The 23,826-nt window shown below is 40.7% G+C and overlaps 1 protein-coding gene and 1 long non-coding RNA gene across 3 annotated transcripts in view; one reads left to right on the top strand and one right to left on the bottom strand.

The window, feature by feature from the left end:
* The window catches only part of LOC137097018 (uncharacterized), a 32,777-nt gene extending 10,780 nt beyond the window's left edge, over nt 1–21,997 (bottom strand). Inside the window, exons 1-2 of the long non-coding RNA XR_010909919.1 lie at nt 21,570–21,997; nt 13,705–13,750 (exon numbers count right to left, since the gene is read on the bottom strand). This is a non-coding gene — a long non-coding RNA (uncharacterized lncRNA). The remainder of the gene's footprint in view (nt 1–13,704; nt 13,751–21,569) is intronic.
* The window catches only part of HNF4A (hepatocyte nuclear factor 4 alpha), a 65,417-nt gene that overhangs the window by 7,151 nt on the left and 34,440 nt on the right, over nt 1–23,826 (top strand). The window contains exon 1 of one of the 2 annotated variants that reach the window (XM_060772184.2): nt 8,717–9,275. The exons of the other annotated variant lie outside the window; for it this stretch is intronic. Coding sequence (XP_060628167.2) covers nt 9,173–9,275 — 103 coding nt within the window. The 5' untranslated portion in view covers nt 8,717–9,172. Of the gene's footprint in view, nt 1–8,716; nt 9,276–23,826 lie in introns of those variants that run through there. 2 annotated transcript variants of the gene reach the window in all.

The raw sequence follows: 23,826 nt of genomic DNA, 5'->3' as shown, positions 1-23,826 counted from the left end.
TATGTATGGTCTGCCCTGAGTCCCCTTCAGGGTGAGAAGGGCGGAATATAAATGTGTAAAATAAATAATAGTTTTGAACAGATATTGAACAGAGGACATAGCCTTTTTGATTTGCTGTCTCTTTCTTTCACAAACAGTGCAATTTTAACTGACTAGTAGTATTTTTGTCATCGCTGCAAAATGTACCAGTTGATATCCTCATTGTCTATATAATATCAGCATGAAGCCCGTTCCAAGAAAAGCAGTGTTTCATGTGCTCCCACTGTATTGCAAATAGTACATTTGCCCCTGGTCACATATGCATATATTCTGAAAAAATAATCACCCAAAAGGGTTCAGGCTGTGATGGTTGCAAATGCTTTTGCTAATTAAACAAAGCAAGATATAATACAACAAAAACAAACTTAGGTTGTTGTAGGTTTTTCGGCCTGTATGGCCATGTTTTAGAAGTATTCTCTCCTGACATTCCACCTGCATGTAAGGCAGCCATCCTCAGAGGTTGTGAGGTCTGTTGGAAACGAGAAAAAATGGGTTTATATATCTGTGGAAAGTCCAGGGTGGGAGAAAGAACTCTTGTCTGTTGGAGCTAGGTGTGAATGTTTCAACTGGACACCTTGATTAGAATTTGATGGTCTGACAGTTTTTTTGTGTGGCTTGTTACTGCCTGGGGAAATCCTTTGTTGAGGGGTGATAAGCTGTCCCTGATTGTTTCTTACCTGGAGTTCTCCTGTGTTTGAGTGTTGTTGTTTTATTTACTGTTATAATTTTAGAGTTTTTTAATACTGGTAGCCAGATTTTGTTCATTTTCATGGTTTCTTTCTTTCTGTTGAAATTGTCCACATGCTTGTGGATTTCAATAGCTTGTCTGTGTAGTCTGACATGGTAGTTGTTAGAGTGGTCCAGCATTTCTATGTTCTCAAATAATATGCTGTGTCCAGGTTGGTTCATCAGGTGCTCTGCTATGGCTGACTTCTCTGGTTGAAATAGTCTGCAGTGCTTTTCATGTTCCTTGATTCGTGTTTGAGAGATGTGTTTGGTGGTCCCTATGTAGACTTGTCCACAGCTGTGTTGGTTTTGTCAAACCTGTATTGACAAGTCTGTGGACAAGTCTCCCTATGTAGACTTGTCTACTGACTTGTCCACACAGCTTCGACAACACAAAACAAACTTCCTCAAGACGTTTCCCCATTCTCTATCTCAGCTTGCTTCCCTCACTTCCATGTTACTGTTCCTAACTGTGTTTTGCCTCAAGGATTCTGCTACCCTAACTTGACATTCCAGATCTGGGATGAGACAAAGCTTAACCTTTGTTTCTTCACTTTATCAGCTACCATTGAAAGGAATTATCTGGCATCTTTTTATACTCTGAGGTAAAGGTTACGCTCATATTTCTTTAACATGAAAAGCCTGAGGTTGAGGGCTGGGTGTGTCAAAACTGGTAACAACAATGGAAATAGAAAAATGGAGAAGTAGGATTAGGTCATAAGGCTACCAGACGCTAGTGCTTCCTGGAGTGGCGTTGACACACACATCACTTAGCACAGCCAATGTCAATAGGAGACCTGGGAGAATAAGGCAAAACCAAACACATTGACACTCCTCGGAACAAGAGTCATAAAACCTGCGCAAACCTAAACAAGTGGTTTTTATCCGGCCCAAATCAATAATGAGGTCTTGCTAAGAGTGTTTGTCGACATATAAGTGGCACCCATCGCAGATTGGATCACCAAGTTTATGACTCAAAGCCTGAAGCCACTAATGGAGAGAATTAGCCACAGTCTCCTTCCTCCCAAGTCTTTGGCTTGTGCATATTTTCTAATCTGCTACCAATCGCTGCTTAAAATCACCATAAAATATTATTTCCACAGCTGGAGATTTGTAAACACATGTGATGCCTGATTGCCTTCAACATCTAAGTAGGTTCAGCCCCCAAACACGTTTTTAGGATGATAGCGGCCACTTCAGCTAAATATTAACAATGTAAAACACACACTAAGGGTCCCCAATTAAGGCCCATGAGCCGGATGTGGCTCTCCAAGGTCATTTATCCAGCCCTTGCCCTAAACTTTAGACTTTGGGTGACCCTAAGTCTGAAACAACTTGAAGACAGACAAAAACAACAATCTTAATTTAATTTGAATTCATCTCATCAGTCAAAAGCAGGTTATAAAACAATTGTTGTTATTGTTTATTCGTTTGGGCATTATTTCCTGGAGTATGGACTGGCTTGATCTTCTTGTGGTCCAAGGCACTCTCAGAATTTTCCTTCATCACCACAGTTCAAAAGCATCTATCTTCCTTCACTTATCCTTCCTTAGGGTCCAGCTCTTGCATCCATAGGTTGCTACAGGTAATACTATTGCTTTAACTATGTAGACCTGCGCAGCAAGGCAACAATCCTTTTCAGGAGTATAAAACAATATAGAGGTAAAAACTACAAAAAAACAAAAAAAAAAACAAAACACAAATAGCCTATCCTCACACAACATTATGTTACAACTACAGCTAAAAGCTACCCTAACACAACTACAAAACTACACTTAAACACTCACAATATAAAAAGATAAAAGACAAATAACTTCCAACTTGCCAACTAATGGTTATAGTTATCCAGATATCTGATTTCCTTTAAGTCAATACTTTATATAAACTTCTATATGATATTTGAACATAGTATTCTTCAAATCCCACTGCTGATAATTGCCACCATATAAGCAACTATTAATTCCCAATCTTTATGAAAACCACTTAATGGCTTTTCTCTAATCAAATGTGCTTCTTTTTCCATCTCAGCAAGGTTACACAGTTTCTTCAGCCAGTCTTCTTGTGATTGGAATAGTTGTATTCTTCCACCTCTGCACATAGTCTGGCAGCTATATCAAAATATCCTCCATCAGGCAATGTATCTGAATCTAACAGGTTGTTGGCATTAACACATGTCTATCACAACTGATAAAAAGTTCCCCCTTTTTGGTTACATTTTTGACAAATATTAGCAGAACCTTAAATGTCTTAGACAATATTTCTGGTGTCAAATGCTATTGATAATCATCTTATAAAATAGGTTTCTTAAGATCATAACTTCATGTAATAATAATAATAATAATACTTTATTTGTACCCCGCTACCATCTCCCCAAGGGACTCGGTGCGGCTTACATGAGGCCAAGCCCGCAATACATCAATAAACAAAACATCAATAAAATAAAAGATCAATAAACAATCAATACAATATAAATCATAAATCACATAAACAAAATAGACAATAAGCAATCAACAATAACATATAAACACATATATTTTCTCTCATTCATCCATATGTATGTTATAATCAATATTTTATCAATATTTTATCATACATTGTTTCACTTGTTTATCCTCCATTTCCATTTCCAATAGTAACCTATATATTGTCAAAAGCTTTCATGGCCAGAATCACTGGTTAGCTGTACATTTTCCTGGCTGTATGGCCAAGAACCTTCTGGAACATGGCCCGAAAAACGCACAGGAACCCATATATCTTAGTAATTAAATGCTCTTCATCTTAACCTGGTAGTGCAGTGGGTTAAACCCTTGTGTCGGCTGGACTGAAGATCAACAGGACGCAGGTTCGAATCCTGGGAGAGTGTGGATGAGCTCCCTCCGTCAGCTCCAGCACCCCATGCAGGGACATGAGAGACGCCTCCCACAAGGATGGTAAAACATCAAAACATCCGGGTGTCCCCTGGGCAACATCCTTGCAGATGGCCAATTCTCTTACACTAGAAGCGACTTACAGTTTCTCAAGTCGCTCCTGACACACACACACACACATACACAAAAATCTGTATACAATTGTATTTCAAATTCTGATTTAGCTGATTCAAAACCATGCAACTTCTTATCCATTTTGAATGGTTCATATATCTGTCTATATAAATACTGCCTTAGAAAATGACCTTCCATTTCCAGTCACTTGTTTTTATTCTATATTGCTCTTCTTTCAGCAATAGAAGATCACAATAAGCTACTCATTTCTATTTCATTATCGTTTCTCTTCTATGTAGGGCTTCACAAGGTGAGGTCCATAAAGGCATTTTAGAACATCATCTCATGTAATGTGCCACAAGATTCTTTGTTGGCAGAGCAATGCACATACCTCTATCAATGGAGCAGAAAGGGGGCATGCAGGTGAACTGTGGTATTTGTCAGATTTCAAATGTGGTAAGAACAAGAGATACCTATGGTACTTTACAGACTACAAAGATATTGCCCTGTGTTAGATTGGGCTCAATAGAATCCTTCTTGGTATTGCAATGCTAATGTAAATGTTTAGGGAAGTTACAGCTTCATAATACAGCTACCGTGCTGGGCCTCATTTGTGGGTATTCTCTGTTGACCTTGGTGTGGTTTCTTCCTGCCTGCCTTTCTCATATAGTCTTAGTACAGAATGTGAAAAGCAAAAGATGTTTCCCCAGGTTAAGTTTTGAAAAGCTGGCTTTCTTCTCTCTTGGTACATGGAGTGTCTGAAAAATAACATCAATGAAAAACAGCAAATATGTTCCATTAATAATCTGTTTTCTGCTGCTGTCTATATCTTTAGCTGTGGTTGGTCTTTCAGTAATTTCACATTATCCTGCTCAGATTGCCTAGCAAAATAATTCTGAGTATCCCATTGTCCATTTTTTATCTGTCTTGCCCTGCACAAATGCCTATTTTTTATCTGTCTGCCCTCTACACAAATGCCTATTTTGTTTGGGAGATTCTACCAGTAGCGATGCTATTGTACATATATTCTCTTGCCTCATGGCAAGGAAAAGGTAATATCAGTGGCTGGCTAATAGATAATACATAGTTTAGTAGCAATTCCAAATCGCCTGACAAAACATCTGAATGAAGTCAGAATTGAGAGGGTCACAATGGCACAATTACAAAACATGATACTACTTGGAGCATGCCACATTATTTGATGATATCACATTGATTTCTAGACTCTTGAATAGCACCTGAAATATTGCTGATCCCAAATTCCACTGAGTTTTACCTGGAAGACTGTGAAAGTCAAATAATAACTAATAAATTACCAAACTTCCACAGGGACAAGGGGCACATCCATTCTGCCCATTGTGGATCCATCAGTATTTCAGTACATGCTACTCATTCTTTTCCCTTGTGTAGACCATGTAAACATAGGCATTTTTTAAATCTACAGTTTGGCGTGTGCCACACTTACTTGCAACTTCATCTATAAGTATTTCTTGCCTAAGAAAACCCTATGAAATAGGGTCATCATAAGTTAACATGTGACTTGAAGGCATGCACGCACACATATGGTAAAAATACACACATGCTCTGGTGCATTATTACATCCCTATATCATTGCACAAAAATGTTTTCCAATGAGAAGGGAAGTGCCTTATCTTCTGCAAGTAGTATTGTATATCACCACAAAAGGGAAGTGCCCATGCCTTTTAATTGGCAAACACTTCCCATTCCCCACCCCACCCACCTCCCTTCGAAGTAGGGGAGGGGAACAGCAACAAAATACAAAATACAGAAGTGGGAAATTCTGAGGATGTGGAAAGAGAAATCCTACTGTCAAAACTAGATCTACATCACTGGATATTTACTAGTTCCAGTCCTCTATGAAGAAAGTTAGACCATTTTCAGAAACTACTTATTTTCCTTCCTTCAGTCCTAAAAAATCAATTGACATGATTTAAATTAGTGGTTCCCGAATGTTGGTCTTCCAGCTGTTTTGGACTTCAGTATCCAAAATTCCTGACAATTGGCCAAGCTGGCTAAGGCTTCTGCAAGTTGAAGTCCAAAACAGCTGGAAGACCAAAGGTTGAGAACCACTGATCTAAACTGTAAGGTCAGGTCATTAAAGCCTCAAAGCCTTAACAAGATTGGTTTGCCTTCCAATCTTGCAACACACAATGAACTCAGAATGAAGACCAAAATTCCATATGCAGACATGTGTATAGCAAATGAATGAGAGAGGTTCTTTCATTTATTTTTCATTGTGTTTCACTGAACATTAATACTTAGCAGTCCAAAATTCATTGATAATCTAAAATAGGTAAACAAGAAAGGATGTCCATCTATTTTCCATTGAAATATTCATTATGGACATGCAGAGATGGCGAGAGTAATACTGACAAATCCTTTCCAATGCTTTGTGATTTGGGAGGAGTGATTTTGTTGTCTTCCAAGTTTAGGTAAATTATGAAGTGGTATTTCCACAGCTCTATCCATATTTCCAACCCAGATTGATTTTCATGTGACATACATCACAAGAAGTCGATCTACAAACATTTGTGCTGGTACAGGACTATAAAATGCAACAGAATAGGACTATTTATTTACTTATTTATTTATACCCCGCCCTTCTCACTCCGAAGCAGACTCAGAGGAGATTTACAAGTAGGCAACAATTTGCTGTCAGACATAAGAAAATAAACATTTACATTAAAACATAGAATTAAAACCATCTAAACATTAAACCAATTATTAAAACCACATTGTAGTCCAAGGGCCATTCCAGTTGTAATTGAACATATTCCATATCCACTTACTGCACTAAATTACTGTCTGAAGGCTTGCTACCATAGCCACATTTTTATTTTCTTTCTAAAGGCCAGGAGAGAGGGAGCTGATCTGATATAGCTGGGGAGGGACTTCCATAGCCAAGGAGCCACCACTGAGAAGGCTCTGTCTCTCGTCCCCACCAACCACACCTGTGAAGGAGGTGGGACCAAAAGCAGGGCCTTCCCATAAGATCTTAACCTCCTATGTCACAGGATCTAGGTATCTGAAGGAACTGCCTTCTCCCATTTGAACATTGTTGCTGCTGTTGTTGTGTACTTTGACATCATTTCTGCCTTATAGCCTAGGTCACAAGGTTTTCTTGGCAAGATTTGTTCCTAAGATGCTTGCTACTGACTTCCTCTGAACCTGAAAGATTGTAACTTGCCCAGTGGACTTCCATGGTTGAGTAGGAATTTGAAGACTGGATTCCAAGAGCCCAAGGCCAAAACTCAAGGCACCACATCATGCTGGTTCTTGATGATGGAATAGCTTTTTCAAATACATTCACCTGACATGCTCTGTTGTGTATGTACTCTGAATGCAAAATCTTCTGTTTATTAAAGCTTTGCTTCTACACACCAGGACTAGGAATCATGAAACTCTCCAAATGTTTGACTGCAATTTCCTGCATTCTTCACAATCAGTCATGCTGACAAGGGCTGTTAGGAGATATAGTTCAACATCTGGCCACTTCCAATCTTAAAGAAAAGATTTTTCAAGACTCAGAAAGGTCCAGGATGGAGAAGCAAATAGTCTTATTGTCTCATCAAACTAGAACATGGATCCACTTTAAATCCGGTTGCTGCCTCCTATATGTCCCTTGGAGATTTATCACTGATAGATTCGTTATCTGGGGGGACAGCTCCCACCAGTGAACTAGTCTAGAATTTTCAGGAGTGGGCTATATTCCCAGTAAGATGATAGATTTCTGACCCATCTTTGAGGAAAGTTCCACATAAGAATAGTTTCCCAGCAGCAGCAAATGACTTCTAAAGCAAAAATTGACTATGACAATGCATGCCTTCCTGGATCATTAAATGATCTTTGAATCAGATGTAAACCTGGGATCAGCTTTAATCTTTTCACTTTACCAGAATTTAGGTCTGTGACATTTAAAGCTTGAAAGCTCTTTTCCAACCAAAGCTGACTCAATGACAGATTACCTTGCCTATTTAATCTCCAGTTCTCTGAAATGGATGTAGCAATAACAACACAAATCATCACTGTCTTGGATAAAACTCTCAGACAGTTTCATCTTTATATTGAAACAGGAGATAACAAACATTCTCTTCCTTTTTGGCGAGAACTCGCTGAATCTTCCAGCCAGCAGAGTCAACCATCATGCTTGCTGGGGATCTTAGTCTAAAAAAGTAACTTGTAAGGCCTTTTCCCATACGCCAAACACCCTGTGCAAAGCAAAAGTTGTCCAACTCAGGCTCTCGCTCCAGCTAAGCTCTGAGCAGTCCAAAGAAGTTTCCAGGTTTGAAATCAAAAAGATGGTTGGTTCCAGAAACAAACAGAAAAGCAGCAGAAGACATAGGCTTCCAGTTGCCCAAGTCTAGTGATGGGGTCTTTTGGGCTTTGTTTATGCAGTGCTTTATTTTCCTGGATTGTGCTTTGCTGTCCTATGTAGCCACCTAGTGGTAAAGCTCACTCTGGATTTAGCCTTGCTCAGAGAGTTCAGCCAAAGCCCTCTGGCTCAAAAGCAACCAAAGAAATACCATCACAACCATTTCAGTTCTCCACCCAATAAAGGACACCAGACACTGAATATGGAAATATTGCTTAGTTGGACTATAGCTTCTAGAAAACACCTTCTCCCTATCTAGAGATATTTCTGTTTTTGTTTCGATCCTGTCTTCCCCCCAGAATGGGAACACTTCAAGCTTACAAAAATTAAATTAAATACAGATGGTATAACATTAAGTCACTTTGCAGGAATGTTGTAACAGTATAGCTGTGATAAAAAAAATCTGAAATGCATAATTTAATCCATTTCTGATTTAATCCGTTTCTGAGTGTCTCCATGATGTACGCATTCCTAGTACACTTGCAAGTACATAGGCACGCATGCACACACTTTACATGTTCAGTAATGGACATGCATACACACACACACGTTTAGATAAGTGCCTGATCAGACCTAGATAGAGCTTGAGAAAGTTCCTTTGGGAGGGGGGAAATAGAAAAGTTACTATATTGGCTGAGGCACTGTTGAAGTTGTTCTCCAACAAGCAACTTTCCCAGATCCTCTGAAGATGTCCGCCACAGATGCAGGTGAAACATCAGGAGAAAATGCTACTAGAACATGGCCATACAGCCTGGAAACCACACAACATCCCAACTTTCCCAATAGCCTTGTCCTGGGACTATATGGCTCTTCTAGGGCAGCTCTATAAAACCTGCTGCAGCATTCTGCAGAACTCCTTCAAGCCTGTAACCCAGCTGCATGAACTCCTGCTTCCAATCAAATCTCATTGTGACTGGAATTAAAGGGGATTAGCTTCTCCCTGCAGCCTGCAACCCAGAGGGTTTCTCTTTTGCTTCGTCAGAGAGAACATGGCTCCCCGCTCACAACAAGCCCAGTACGCCTGGCTGGACAAATGTCCCCCTCGGAGTGTGATGCACCTCTAGCTCCTCTTTGGAGGACAACCAGCAGGTCCATCTGGAACATGAATGGCTATGCTTTGCTTCAGGACACACCAGGTACTCAGTAGTATTAGGACTTTAAAGTTTGACCAGTCGCCTGTTTGGGGAGGAAAAACAGTGTTCTGATGCTCAAGTATTGCCGAACAGGTACATCCCCAATGAAGAATTACAGCTCTCCCTCCACATTTGCGGCTATGATTTTTGCAGATTTGATTATTCACAGATTTGATTTAATCTCTTAGTCCTCCAAAGCAATTCTGTGGCCAGCTTCCAGTGGAAGTTGTTCATAGTTATACTAGAAGACCTAGAAATTCCTAGAGAAATGCTCTCCCAGGTGAGAGCACCAATTTCCACCAATTTCGAAACCGAAACCACCAATTTCGGTATTTATGGTTTTTCACTTTCACAGTAGGCCTGTCCATCAAGCTCCAGCTAATGTGGGGGATCGACTATATAGCAATTTGACACCACTTTAATTGTTGTGAGTCCATCCTATGGAATCCTGGATTGAAATGTTTAAGCATTGTTTAAGAATTCTCTATCAGAGCATTTAAAGTACTTCTCCAAACTACAAATGCAACATTTCAAGATGTAGCAGTGAAACTGGTATCAAACTGCTGTAATTCTGCACTGTAGAAACTCAAGGTTAGTTGCAGTAATTGTGCAGTGTCTATCCAAAGGTTAATCAAGCAAATTAAGAGAAATGGCTGCCTTAGGACCCTTCTACACAGCTGTATAAAATCCAGATTATCTGATTTGAACTGGATTATCTGGCAGTGTAGACTCATATAATCCGGTTCAACGGCAACATGGATTATCTGCCTTGATATTCTGGATTATATGATAGTGTAGAAGGTCCGTATACACCTCTCTCATGGGAAGGGTGACACCACTAAAAATTTCCTCCATCTGAAATGGGAAAGTAAGCCGTTTCTAGAATATACATTCATTTTCTATATAGGCTTTTATTGATCTGTCTGGAAATGAGTTCAAGGGTCCTTTGGATGTCTACTCCAGAGGCTAAGCCCCCAATCCTAGTAGTTTTGAAGACACATTCGGAGCGTTCAATTCCTTAACAGAAGGCCTAAATGCTTTTCTCCTTTTTGGAGAGGATACTCGCTTTGGAGATTTCAAGCAAAATTAACAGGAAGTTTGCTGTGCATGTTTATTACCCATTGATTTCTGGGCAAACATTCTCTGAAGCTAAAAAATGGGAATAATCTCATGTTTGGCCTTCAGGTCCTTCCAAATATTTAAGGTTCCTGGGACTGTGGAAAAGAAACTCCCCAGTTTCCCTCTCTGTCTTTCAAACATCTCTCATTCCCTCTCAAAAACAGATCAGGAAAACAAACATCTCTGATCATGATCTCTGACCTACTGTGATTAAGTCTCCATTACAAGCATTTCACAGATGAAAGTCAGGATATATGTCACCAAGCAACAACAGAGAGTGGTCAAAATGGTAAAACTGTTAATAAGGGAGAATGCACAAGCGAGGGGAGGCTGCAGCAGTTCGCTTTTCCTTGAGTTTACCATAAGGCACAAGATTCCACCTCCCTCCTGTCATCTCCCTTCTACTAAGTTGACTGATCACAAACTACTTTTGAAGTTTGAATTCAGTTTGGATAAATGGCTGTGGAGTCCTATTCTTGATCCACATGTTCTCCCGCAGTGAGGACATCGGTTTCCAGGTGGAAGGCTGTCCCGGTCAGGGTTGGCTTGATGCACTTTCCTCTTGGCACATTTCTCCCTTTCGCCTCCATTTGTGCCTCTTTGAATTCTGCGGCACTAATGGTCACAGCTGACTTCCACTTAGAGCGAACAAGGACCAGGGCTTCCCAGTTCTCAGTGTCTATGCCACAGTTTTTAAGGTTGGCTTTAAGCCAATCTTTAAATCTCTTTTCCTATCCACCAACATTATGTTTCCCATTCTTGAGTTGGGAGTAGAGTAACTGCTTTGGGAGACAGTGATCAGGCATTTGGACAATGTTGCCAGTCCAGCACAGTTGATGGCATAGGAGCATTGCTTCAATGCTGGTGGCCTTTTTTTCTTTGCTGACATTTGTCCGCCTGTCTTCCCAAGAGATTTGCAGGATTTTTTGGAGGCAACGCTGATGGTATCGTTCCAGGAGTTGCATGTGATGTCTGTAGACAGTCCACGTTTCTCAGGCATATGGCAGGGTTGGGAGAACAATGGCTTTATAAACAAGCACCTTGGTCTCCCTACGGATGTCCCGATCCTCAAACACTCTCTGTTTCATTTGGGAAAATGCTGCACTCGCAGAGTTCAGCTGGTGGTGTATTTCAGTTTCAATGTTGATGGTTAGTATTCCTTATTAGTCTACTCCCTTTAAACAATAATACAATCACATTTCCACTTTATACCAAACTCTTCTAATTCATGAATCCTAATGTTGATAAATGAACCCATCACTGTTATTAGCAAGTAATGAATATGTTGCAAATTTTCCTAAAATTGGATAGAGATTTCTCCTTAATCAGCATAATCAATTTGTCCATTTTAATTAATTCCAAAAATGTTTGTAATGGTGTCAAGTAACCAGAATCACATGAATGTAGAACCTCTCTGTCAAGATTCTTCTTCACTCCCCCTCCCCCCTCCCATTCCCAAGCTGTTTATTTTCCTTTTATTTTATACTAGTTTGGGTATCCAGCATTACTCAGGTTATTTGAAAAAGCCATTAAGGTTGTGGGTAAACTGCAACTCACATCATGCTAGGTTAACCCCCTGAAACTCCAGTAATAGTTAAAGATTGCCATGTTGGGCAAGTTTGCGCTAGATGCATCATTGATGGGGTTCAATGTATTCTCTGGCTGCACGATAAACTACAGCTCCCACCATGGTGGATCAGTCCCCTCAAATCCCTCCAGTAGGTTCAGTGGTTATCAGGGTTCTCTTTACCAAGTTTGGTCCAGATCCATCATTGGCGGTGGTCACAGTGTCTCTGGAAGTCAACTGCAACTTCCAGAAATGAAGGTCAGCTCTCCCAAATGCCTCCAGTATTTTCAGTTGGTCATGGTGGTTCTGTGTGCCAAGTTAGGTCCAGGGCCATCTTTGGTTGTAGGTGAACTATAAATCCCAGTAGTTTTCTTAGGTCATGGGGTTCTGTGTGCCAAGTATGACTTGATGCAGGGTGAACTACAACTTTCATCATGTGGAATCAATCCCTCAAACTCCTCCAGTATGTTTGGTTGCTGATTAGTTCTGCTCTGTTTGTTGTGCAGAAAGAGTTGAAAAGAGTAGGAAAAGGTTAAGGGAGAGGCAGTGGGTGGGATCATACAAATTTCACACCAAGGGAGAGAATATGAAACACTGGGATGTCCGTGGTGGAGGAAACACATAAAATCTAGGATGAAATTGTGCCCAAATGAAAGTGGGCAGTATGATGCTTGGGAAGGACATTGGCAGGGGTTGAGCTATATGTTCATGGTGCTCGCTATGTCCTAAAATGTAATGGGAGGGCGGGCTTTTGTTGGCTTCTCAGCACTGTGGGTTAAAGCTGTTTGTGGAAGTGGGAGCCTATCTGTGAAAGTGGGCACCCCAGCCACATACACACATACATATTTTCACTTTTTATTATGTATGCATGTTTGTATGTATATAGATTTTACAGTTATATTTGACTTTTTTGTTTTTCAGAACTAAAATAGTAAGATTGCTTGCGAAATAATAATAATTAAGTAACAGTATTAGTGTGGGAAAATGAGATTGCACAGAACCACCTGTGCAATTTCGCTATTGAAAAGAGAAGCAATATTGAAGGGCCCCAACCTGGTATGTATCCGCTATCAATGATAACACAACTGTGGTGGAATAGTGGATTCATGCAATAAAGTCCCGAGAAAGAGAGAAGAGAGAGAGAATTACTAGTTCTAAATCACCATCCCTAGATCAAAATTTTAACCACTACACCACATTCATTCTTTTGTGGATAGTGTCCAAATGGGCTGTATTACTAATAATAAATTCACCGAACTCACAAAAGAGAGAGGAAAATATATACTGGCCATCTTAGGGTATGTTGGTATGATGTTTCCACTTCCTAATTTCAAAACATGCTCTTAATTGTGCCAGCAGCAATCTTTAAGTACAAACTAGGTTCATGCTCCACCAGTCATTCCCCCTCCTCAATTATCTTACTCAATATCACCTACCTTCAGCATGTTTCCATGAAAAAAGCTTTGGGGACACCAGCTCTGGGAGTTAATCATTGCATTGTTTATCAGTTGATGATTGATTTATAAAGTTCATGGCTTTGGGTTACCACCATGATCCAATTTGATGAAATGCTTGGTTGACTTAAATTAGGCTGTTTATGATTATAATATAATTTAATTATTTTATGGCAGAACAGGGCGTCAGCTAAGGGTGGTTGCTGGGAGAATCAAACAGTGGAATAATAATGATAATGTTCTTCTGTTTAGATGATAATTCATTAATGTGACCTGTGTAGGTTTTTCTTACCTGAGCCATTGCAAGTTGTTTGAATTGGTCTTTTTCATGTGAGTGGCTAGAAAGAAGAATAAAACTTTGATAATTTATATCGCCTAGATTTAATTGTTGATTTTTTTTTAAAAAAAAATAAAACGTTTATGGAATATAGCAGTGCTATATTCCATATATACTGTATATGTATATATCTATATAAATAAAAATGTAATGTTAGTTTGTGGGATTAGCATAACTCAAAAACCACTGGACGAATTGACACCAAATTTGGACACAATGCACCTAACTGGCCAACGGGTGACCATCACTCATATAAAAACATTAACAAACATAGCAGAAGAGACTTAAAAAGCCAAAAAACAAAAAAATACATCGAGTCCTTCGGGAGATGCTAGCGGGGTACAAATAAAGTAATAATAATAATAATAATAATAATAATAATAATAATAATAATAGGGTTCAGTTCTATGGAATCATAGAAGTCGTAGTCTAAGGTCCCTTCTGCACTGCCATATAAAATACAGGTTTTCTGCTTTGAACTGGACTCACATAAACTGATTCAAAGCAGTTAATGTGGATTATCTGATTTGATAATCCACATTATTTGGCAGTGTAGAAGGGGCCTTAGGCCCTATATCCCAGAATCTGATCTTTACAGGTGTTTTGAAAAGCTGGATCAAACTAAGTAAATTCGGTTTACTCCAGTTTGAAACGGATTAGTCTCGAATGTCATCTAGACGTCTCAGACTTATTTATTTACTGTACTTATACCTCACCCTTCTCATTCCCAAAGGGGGACTCAGGGCGGCTTACAAACTATGGCAATAATTAAATGCCAGATTCAGATATTAACAATATCACGCTTCTGACTCTTCATGACCTCATGGACCAGTCCAGACCAGAGCTCCCTGTCGGCAGTCACCACCCCTAGCTCCTTCAGAGTCAAGCCAGTCACTTCAAGGATGCCATCCATCCATCTTTCCCTTGGTCGGCCTATCTTCCTTTTTCCTTCCATTTTCCCCAGCATAATGGTCTTCTCTTAGCTTTCCTATCTTCTCATTATGTGGTCAAAATACTTCATCTTTGCCTCTAATATCCTTCCCTCCAGTGAGCAGTCAGGCTTTGTTTCCTGAAGTATGGACTGGTTGGATCTTCTCGCAGTCCAAGGCACAATCAGAACTTTCCTCCAACACCACCGTTCAAAAGCATCTATCTTCCTTCGCTCAGCCTTCCCTATGGTCCAGTTCTCACATCCGTAGGTTAGTACAGGGAATACCATGGCTTTGACTAGGCGGATCTTCATTGCCAATGTGCCAATTGATATGTGTGTGTGTTTTTTACAGTTTTATAAACTCAATATTATAAAACTGTAAAAAAAAACCACACATACATATCAATTAAAGTAGTCTTTCAAATTATTAAAACATATTGAAACACGTTAAAACATTCCAAACATATCTAACTTACATTGCACTAAAGCAAGATTATCTATTTTTTAGCCTGAGTTTTAGAGCTGTGTAGAAGGGCCCAAAGTGGTGTCAAACTGTATTAATTCTAGATACGCCCTAGGTACACCAAAGTAGAAATCATATACTGTAATTTCATAGGATGCAGACATCACAGTTAAAATGATATGAAGTTACTATGATTGCGGAGTGTAAGAATGTGATCTCTTTTTTCTCCCTTTCATTTCCCTGGCCATTGTCCTGTTGCATGTTTCATTTTCTGCTAGAACAGAGAAATCTCTTTATTTCTATCTACTTCCATCCATGGTATATATCAGGAGATGCACAGCCTGCAGATGGCTTGCTGGGCTCCTCCAGTGCCATAAAAACTTGCTATTAATTTTTGCTGCACCACTAGTTCCTTCCCCACCCATTTATGTTCCACTTTCCCACCAGAAGAGATAGGAGAGTTAGTAGAAAAGGATTCACATGTTAGCTAATCATTAATCAGCTAGAAAATCTAATTCAATTACCTTACATTAGATGGTGATAATTCCAACTACTTTGTTTGTGTTTCATTGCTATTTAACTGAAAACACTGCCCTAAAACCCTTACTAGAATGAAGCTCAGAAATGCCATGAATGGTTTTATTCAAGCACCCTCCTAGGAGCCCCCAGTGGCGCAGTGGTTAAACCCCTGTGCTGGCAGGACTGAAGACCGACAGGTCACAGGTTCGAATACGGGGAGAGCACGGATGAGCTCCCTCTGTCAGCTCCAGCTCTCCATGCAGGGACATAAGAAAAACCTCCCACAAGGATGATAAAACATCAAAAAACATCCAGACGTCCCCTGGGCAACATCCTTGCAGACGGTCAATTCTCACACCAGAAGCGACTTGCAGTTTCTCAAGTCTCTCCTGACACGACAAAAAAAGCACCCCCTCCTGCCTTCTTTCTCTCTGTCTTGTGATTGGAAGAAAAAGGCATGATTTATTTATTTTTTGGAAACCCTATTGCTCATCCTACCCACCCAAATCATTTATTTATTTATTTATTTCGAGCTTTTGTAACCCAGTCTTTTTGACCTCCGGCTAACAGCAGAGGGTTAAAATACAATAAGATAAACCACAGTAAACATCATAATACAATAGTACAAAAATACATTAAAATACAATACAATTGTTGCGTTCCTTTTCTCCCATACTCTTATCCCATCCCTTTAATTAGCTTCTTTCTTTGTCTTGGTCTGCATGGTCTCAGCAGAAGTCATAGGAATGCATTTTACTGGCACATACTTCTAATATGACTTCAGGAAATCAAGCCTGAGTGCTCATTGGAGGGAAGGATATTAGAGGCAAAGTTGAAGTACTTTGGCCACATAATGAGAAGACAGGAAAGCTTGGAGAAGACAATGATGCTGGGGAAAAGGGAAGGAAAAAAGAAGAGGGGCCGACCAAGGGCAAGGTGGATGGATGGTATCTTTGAAGTGACTGGCTTGACTCTGAAGGAGCTAGGGGTGGTGACGGCTGACAGGGAGTACTGACGTGGGCTGGTCCATGAGGTCACAAATAGTCGGAAGCGCCTGAGGTTAAGGTGATTCGTTGTCCTCTTTTTTATCTTCACAATGAGATAGTTTAAAGAAATCAGTCTGTGGATTTCAGATCCCTTACTCTGATAGTCTTACTCTCAGTCTCCCTGTCTTTAAACCTTTGAGCCCATGTACAAAAAGTGTGTGTGTGTGTATATGTATGATATATAAAATGGGCTTCATTCACTGTTTTTAATGTTAAAAACAAATCCTGATCTACAAAAGATTTTGTGAATGGACATATGACATTGCAGTATTTTCAATGACAGATCTGTTTCCCAGGTAACAAGACAGGAGCAGTATCTTTGGGATCTAAGTTCTATAAACCTTTGTGAAGATATAACAGTCAAATAGGTGTAAAACTGGCTTAAGACTGTAGTAACTAACATTTAAAGCTTGTTGTGGAGACAGTGGTGCTTCCTCAGTCACTATGTATGAAGGATGCATTCCAAAGATTACATTTTCGGAGTAAACAAGAGCCTCCTAGAAAGAATTGGTCTAGACAGCCAAGGTTAGATGAGCAGATAATTCAGAGGAACTCAATGATGGAACAAACAACTAACTCAGATTATATTTGACCAGTCATGTAAAATTATGGAGGGAGGAAAAAGATAGATAGACAAAAGGCTCAGTGCTCTATTTCCTATTTTATCCTCGTCTCTTTTTTATTTGAATGGCATATTGTGTGCAACTATGTTTGATGCTCCACATAGTGTACTTAGTGTCATCACCAGAGGTTCCAACATCTAACATTACCCTTCTTGTTTTTGTTGTTATGTGCCTTGATGTTGACTCCAAATTATGGCAAGTGTATACTATGATCTTCTTGAAGGCAAAGGCAAGCCTGCTTCTCCTCAAAGCAGGCTTGCCTTTGCCTTCTTCTGAGGTTGAGATAGTATGGCTTGCCCACATCTTTGGCCTTATGACCTCTTACAACATGCCACTGGAATTGCCTGTGATCATGGTAATTCCAATTGTGCATGTTCAGGAGAACCTGTCACTCCATGCCCTGCATTGCCCAACTCACCCATGTTCCCATCTCACAGAGGGAAGCATCTACCACCCAACTTCCCCCCATTCATCCAAGGCTCCCGTGTTGCCATGGCTATAATGACATGCACTGGTCTGCCTTCTTCTTTAAGATGAAGCCCTGCCAGAAGTTGCAGTGCATCGTATAATAGGAACCAGCACGCTCTGTCTAAAAGGAGAATGCGAACTGATGCATGCCGCCTATTTCACTTCCATGTGATAAGGTCACCAATCAAGTCACTCCTTCAGCCTCAGGACATTATAGCATGAAACAGTTATTTCATGGCAGTCATACATTCACTGATTTCAGATGCATAAGCATCCTCATTATTTCACCTGTCTCCATTTGTGCAATTGCAGCAATTCGCTGGGTTGTGATACCACAATAGTACTTCTCCATATCCTTATAATATTGCCTTCCTGCAATCTGCTAATGCACTGTTGCTGCTGCTGCTTTTGCTGCTGCTGTTGGTTAAAGCAATTTCACAGCTCCAACCATTAAAACCCCAAATATTATTGTAAATTAGAAATAAACAGCTTGGGTAAAAATGGGAGAGGAGGAGACTCCCATACCTTGATGTCATTTCAGCGCCCACATGCTGGCATAGAAGTGGAATGGATCCATCACACAAGATGGGAAATTATTGATTGGTTTTGTCCACCAGTTGTTGGGGATGGGTTGATCACAGGGATGTGCATATTGTAATGGTCCTGCTTCATTTGCTGATATGCCTTCCTCATGCAATAAAGCCTTCAGGGCCCATCCAGACAGCCCCTTCATTGTGGAAACTTTCACAATAAAAAGGGGGCTGTCCAGATGACGTTGTGGCCAACTCACAAAACCAGAAAAACCCTGTTTTGTGGCAAATTAATAAGATAGTGGATTAATTAGATAGTGGATTTATTCTGCACCTTCTTGGAAGGCATGGGATAGAGCTCCAGGAAGAGCTCCAGGAAGACTGTAATAGAGGCCGGGTACATTTTCTTTACTTTTAAAAGGGCTTTGGGGGAGGGTCTGTAGATGTTCTGCTGGGCCACCCAGAAAGCATGCGCTTTCTAGGGTGGGTGTAGACAGGCCCCCAGGAACATCCACGTTTTTAAAACGTGGATGGTCCTGGGATAAAGGGTTGTCTCAGGCCTGTAGCCAGGATTTTGTTTCGGGGGGAGCTGAGTTTGATTCGGGGGGGGGGGAGGGCTGAGTCTGAGTGAAAGAAGGTTTACCCTAGCAAACCTTTTGTATCGTTACCCCAATACCCCCATGCATATGGTATATATTGAGCACGGTGATCAGATCATGATATGAATAACATAATAGTTTAAATAATGTACCAGGAAGGCCTTCTCGCGGACCACCATGAGAATTTCAGGTGGGGCTGAAGCCCCTCAAGCTCCCCCCCCCCCCCCCCGGCTACATGCCTGGGCTGTCTGGAAGCGCCCTCAGTCTCTCCATGAGCAACAATACTGGTCTTCAGAGTCATACCTGTTAGCCAATACTCAAACCACTATACCACATGGTCTCTCTCTCTATTTAATTAAGGCCCCTTCCACACAGCTGTATAAAATCCCACATTATCTGTTTTGAACTGGATTATATGGCAGTGTGGACTTGGATAACCCAGTTCAAAGCAGATATTGTGGATTATCTGCCTTGATATTCTGGGTTATATGGCTGTGTGGATAGGCTCTCAGAGGCTTGCTATAAGGATTGCAGCTAGACAATGTGTGTGAAATATTTTAAATATTTGAAATTTAAAACATTATTCATGACCCTTTTTTTCCCAGTTTCCAGCAGACCTCACCTCTGAGGATGCTTGCCATAGATGCAGGCGAAACGTCAGGAGAAATGCCTCTAGAACATGGCCATATAGCCCGAAAAAAACCCACAAGAACTTAGGATTATTCATGACTTTCCACTTTCTAAAGTGGTTAAAAACAGGGAGGTTTTTTCCCTTTTGGATAAAAGGCAGCACCGGACATTTATCAGCTTTGTTTGCTTTTGTAATATTTTTTATTTGTCTGGGAACAAAAAGACTGCAAAAGAGCAAATATGCCAATGCCACCACTAAATCAATAACATAATTGACAATGGCTCCAAGTGGGTGGGCTTGCTGGTGCCATCTGACAAAACCTGGAGGGATTGGTGGATAGAAGAGGGTCAATGTGTACTATCCTGCTGTACAATTGTCAGGGCAGGGCCTTCCCAAGCCCTGGGATTTCAGGGCCAAAACCTAAAATTTAGGGATGTCAGGAGGAGGATCCCAATGATTATGCAAGGTTGATATTACAAGAAACAACCCCTGGTTATGTCATTAAGAATGATACTTTAATTCTTGTATCTGTATCAGTTTGAACCTTTGTAAAGTCATTATGTTTGGTTTACTGCTTTTTATGTTTTGTGTATATTGTTTATATGCTTTTATGTTTTATACTTTAATGTTATATTGTTTATTTTATTGCAATTTGTATCTTACTGTACTGTAATTTGTTGTTCGGGCTTGGCCTCATGTAAGCTGCTCCGAGTCCCCATTGGGGGAAATGGTGGCGAGGTATAAATAAAGATGATGATGATGATGATGATGATTATTATTATTATTATTATTAAAGTGCCTTAAATCCTGGACTGGGGGAAAGCTAGAAACTAGAAAGGTCCCTTCCACATAGCTGAGCCATCAGGAAAAACCATGTATAACCCAGGGAACAGCACCCTGTTGTTTGATGCCACAAGTACATAACCAAATCTTCTGGATAGATGGCCAGGCAGTCAGGCTCCCTCTATGACCCGTACTGGCCTCCCTGTGACCTTGGGCCTGCTTGTCATACAAGAAGTCGGGAATCAATGCAGCTGCCACCTCGATGTATGTGGATTGCTAGATTTATCTGAGCAATACCATTTTTTGAATTAGAGCTACTGGACATGATAGCTGAAGATTTGGAAAACTGTCATCCAAAAATGGCCCCCTACTCCCCAAGTACTTATCAATCCTCTCTTTGAGTTCAAATGAAGATGTACCCCATTAAGTCTATATTTGGCACTTTCTCCTTTTCTTTTTTTTTCTTCAGGTGACTAGTAATCCATAAATGCTCTGCTTCTATCTGATTCAGCTGAATTCCCCTTGAGTGCTTATTAACAACTGTGGGAAGGGGAAACTTACTCTGTAATCATTTCAGGCATGAATTCAGGCAAAAGGCAAAGGGGATTTGATGGTGTGGAAAGAAGATCCCTGTTTACTAAAGTCTGACAAAATACAAGCCTCATCCCCATTTGGAAACAGGGAGAGAGCAAATATACACTCAGGTCATGGAAAAAGGGGCAGGAGCAAAATATTGACTTTAGAGGGATAGATATGTCAGAATCAACCCCCTTTTTAAAAGAGCGTTTCAAACGTAGGTGCCAAGATCCATTGCAGAATCTTGCAGAAGAGCTAGAAATTCTGCCTGAAAGCTTCTTGCCCCATTTCTTGCAGCAGTGAGCAAGTCATGCAGTAAACTATTCTCTGTTAATTTTTTAATGCAAGACAAACAGGTCAACGAATGATTAGCACAAAAGTAAGTCCAAACTAATCTGGACAGAATCACTAAGGATGAGAGTGAGAAGGCTAGCCGGGAGTTATCTGTTAACTGCATGAAGTCTCCCCAACGAGAAGAGTCCCTTCCTCCTATCACTTTGGCTTTCGATTCCCTGCCCACTTTGCATTGTTTTCCTTTTTGTAATCTAAAGCAATGGCCCAACATGACTACTCCAGGCACAATAGAAGTTTTCATTGGTCTCCTTTGAAATAAAGGTTTGCAAGAACTGCAAGTGACAGTTGTCTTCCTACCTGGTTTGTTATTGGCAATCAGAAAGGGTCTTCTTCCCCAGTCTTTGTCTCAGAAGTCCCCAAAATTGTTTTTTAATCCATTTTTAAAAAGATGTCAAGTTCTTCAGGCCAGGAAAGTCTGGTTTGCGGTCTTCCTAGTGGCTCTCAACACTGAATGCCAGAGACTGAGAAAAAGGCAGAACTGGTTAGTCACTTGAAATGGAGTTTGGTCAGTGGTCGGAGATCTATATTCTCAGTTAGGCAGGACTTTGTCCACAAACTGGAATTTGAAATTTCAAAGGGGGGGAAAGCAGAAGAGACAGTTTGAGAAATGATTGTCCTGGCGTGATTTCTCTGGGACTTTAGTTCTTAATCTTGTTACTCGGGGCTGACTTTCCTGACTCACGGCCTGGGAAGTGAAAGATAGGGTGTTGGCCAAGATCCCTTCAGACCATTGGTAAAGTATACATGTCCACTTGTGCGTTTATTTTGTCCCTTTCTTCCATATTTCCTCTCTTGGACAGCAACAGCAGCTGGAAGAGTAGCCTTCATTGCTTGTATCTGGTGGGATATTGAAAGGAGAGGGTTGTTTTTTAGCATACCAAGCATAATGCTTCACCTTCTCCATGAATGGCTTTGGGGTGCAGAGGTGACCATCTCACCCACCCCAATGTTGCACATCTAGCGAAAGGATGATGTGCCTCCATCCACAGTATTCCCAAAAGTACATATGCTGGCATAATTGGGAGCTGCACAAGTATTATATAGTGAAACAAGATTCTGGCTGTTCTGTACATACTATGTTAATATATGATATATATTGCAAAAAAAAACCTGTGACGTTACTTTACAAAAGTGAGAGAAAATGCAAATAATTCAGGAATACCTCAAAATTTGCATCCCTTGTCAAGGCCTTCCATTCCGATAGCAAAACCTCTTGGGTTAGCCCTGTTAGCTCTACATGCTGCAGTTTCCTAGTCAGTTATTAAAGGCTAACTGGGCCCTTCCATGAAGCCCTCAAAATGCCACCAAACAGTGACCCCCTTCTGCTTTTGTATGCCAACACCCAGTGTGCAAAAGCAGCAAACTACATGGTTATACCATAAAATTCTAGTACTGGTATTTGTAGCAAGCTCTAGTGAACCCTCCTGAACTATAGCACCAGAGTCCTCTCACAGAGAGGTCTACGTACCTCACCAAATCCCAGGGAGCCATTGGACAGATCCATGGCAGTTAAGGTGGAATCAAACTGTTAGATCTGTGCCACATAGCTGCATTCAATACATGCATGAATTGAGTGGGAATAATCTATTGGACATATTGCAAGCTTTTTAATCTCATCAGACTGAAAACCAAAACCAAGATCACAACAACATCTGTTACAGAACTTCAATATGCTGATGATAACATAGCCTGTGCACATTCAGAAGAAGACCTACAATCTCCTCTAACACCTTTGCAGAAGCATATAAGAAGCTCGGTCTCTCTCTGAACATCAAGAAAACCAAAGTGCTCTTCCAGCAGTCACCAGCCAATCCCCCTGCATTATCAGAAATACAACTTCATGGTGTAACATTAGAAAATGTTGACCATTTTCACTACCTTAGTTGCCACCTCTCCACAAAGGTCAACTGAAATACAACACTGGCTGAGCTCTGTGAAAGCAGTATTTTTCCAAATGAAGCTGAGAGTGTTTGAGGATTAGGACATCCATAGGAATACCGAGGTGCTTGCTTATAAAGCTATTGTCCTCCCAACCCTGCTATATACCTTTGAAACATGGATTGTCTATAGACATCACACCCAACTCCTGGAATGATTCCATCAGTGTTGCCTCCGAAAAATCCTGCAAACATATTGGGAAGAGAGGAGGACAAATGTCAGTGGGCTGGAAGAAGCAAAGACTCCCAGGACTGAAGAAATGCTCCTACGCCATCAACTCCACTGGACTGGCCATGTTGTCCAAATGCCTGATCACAGTCTCCCAAAGTAGTTACTATTCTCCCAACTCAAGAACAGGAAATATAATGTTGGTGGACAGGAATAGAGATTTAAAAATGGCCTTAAAGCCAACCTTAAAAACTGTGGCATAGACACCGAGAACTGGGAAGCCCTGGCCCTTGCGCGCTCTAACGGGAGGTCAGCTGTGACCAGCAGTACTGCAGAATTCAAAGAGGTACGAATGGAGAGCGAAAGGGAGAAACATACCAAGAGGAAGGTGCATCAAGCCAACCCTGACTGGAACCGCCTTCCACCTTGAAACCGATACCCTCACAGC

This window comes from Anolis sagrei, chromosome 4 (genome assembly GCF_037176765.1).
Source record: "Anolis sagrei isolate rAnoSag1 chromosome 4, rAnoSag1.mat, whole genome shotgun sequence".
NCBI classification, from domain to species: domain Eukaryota; kingdom Metazoa; phylum Chordata; class Lepidosauria; order Squamata; family Dactyloidae; genus Anolis; species Anolis sagrei.
This window is presented reverse-complemented; position numbering and strand designations above follow the sequence as displayed.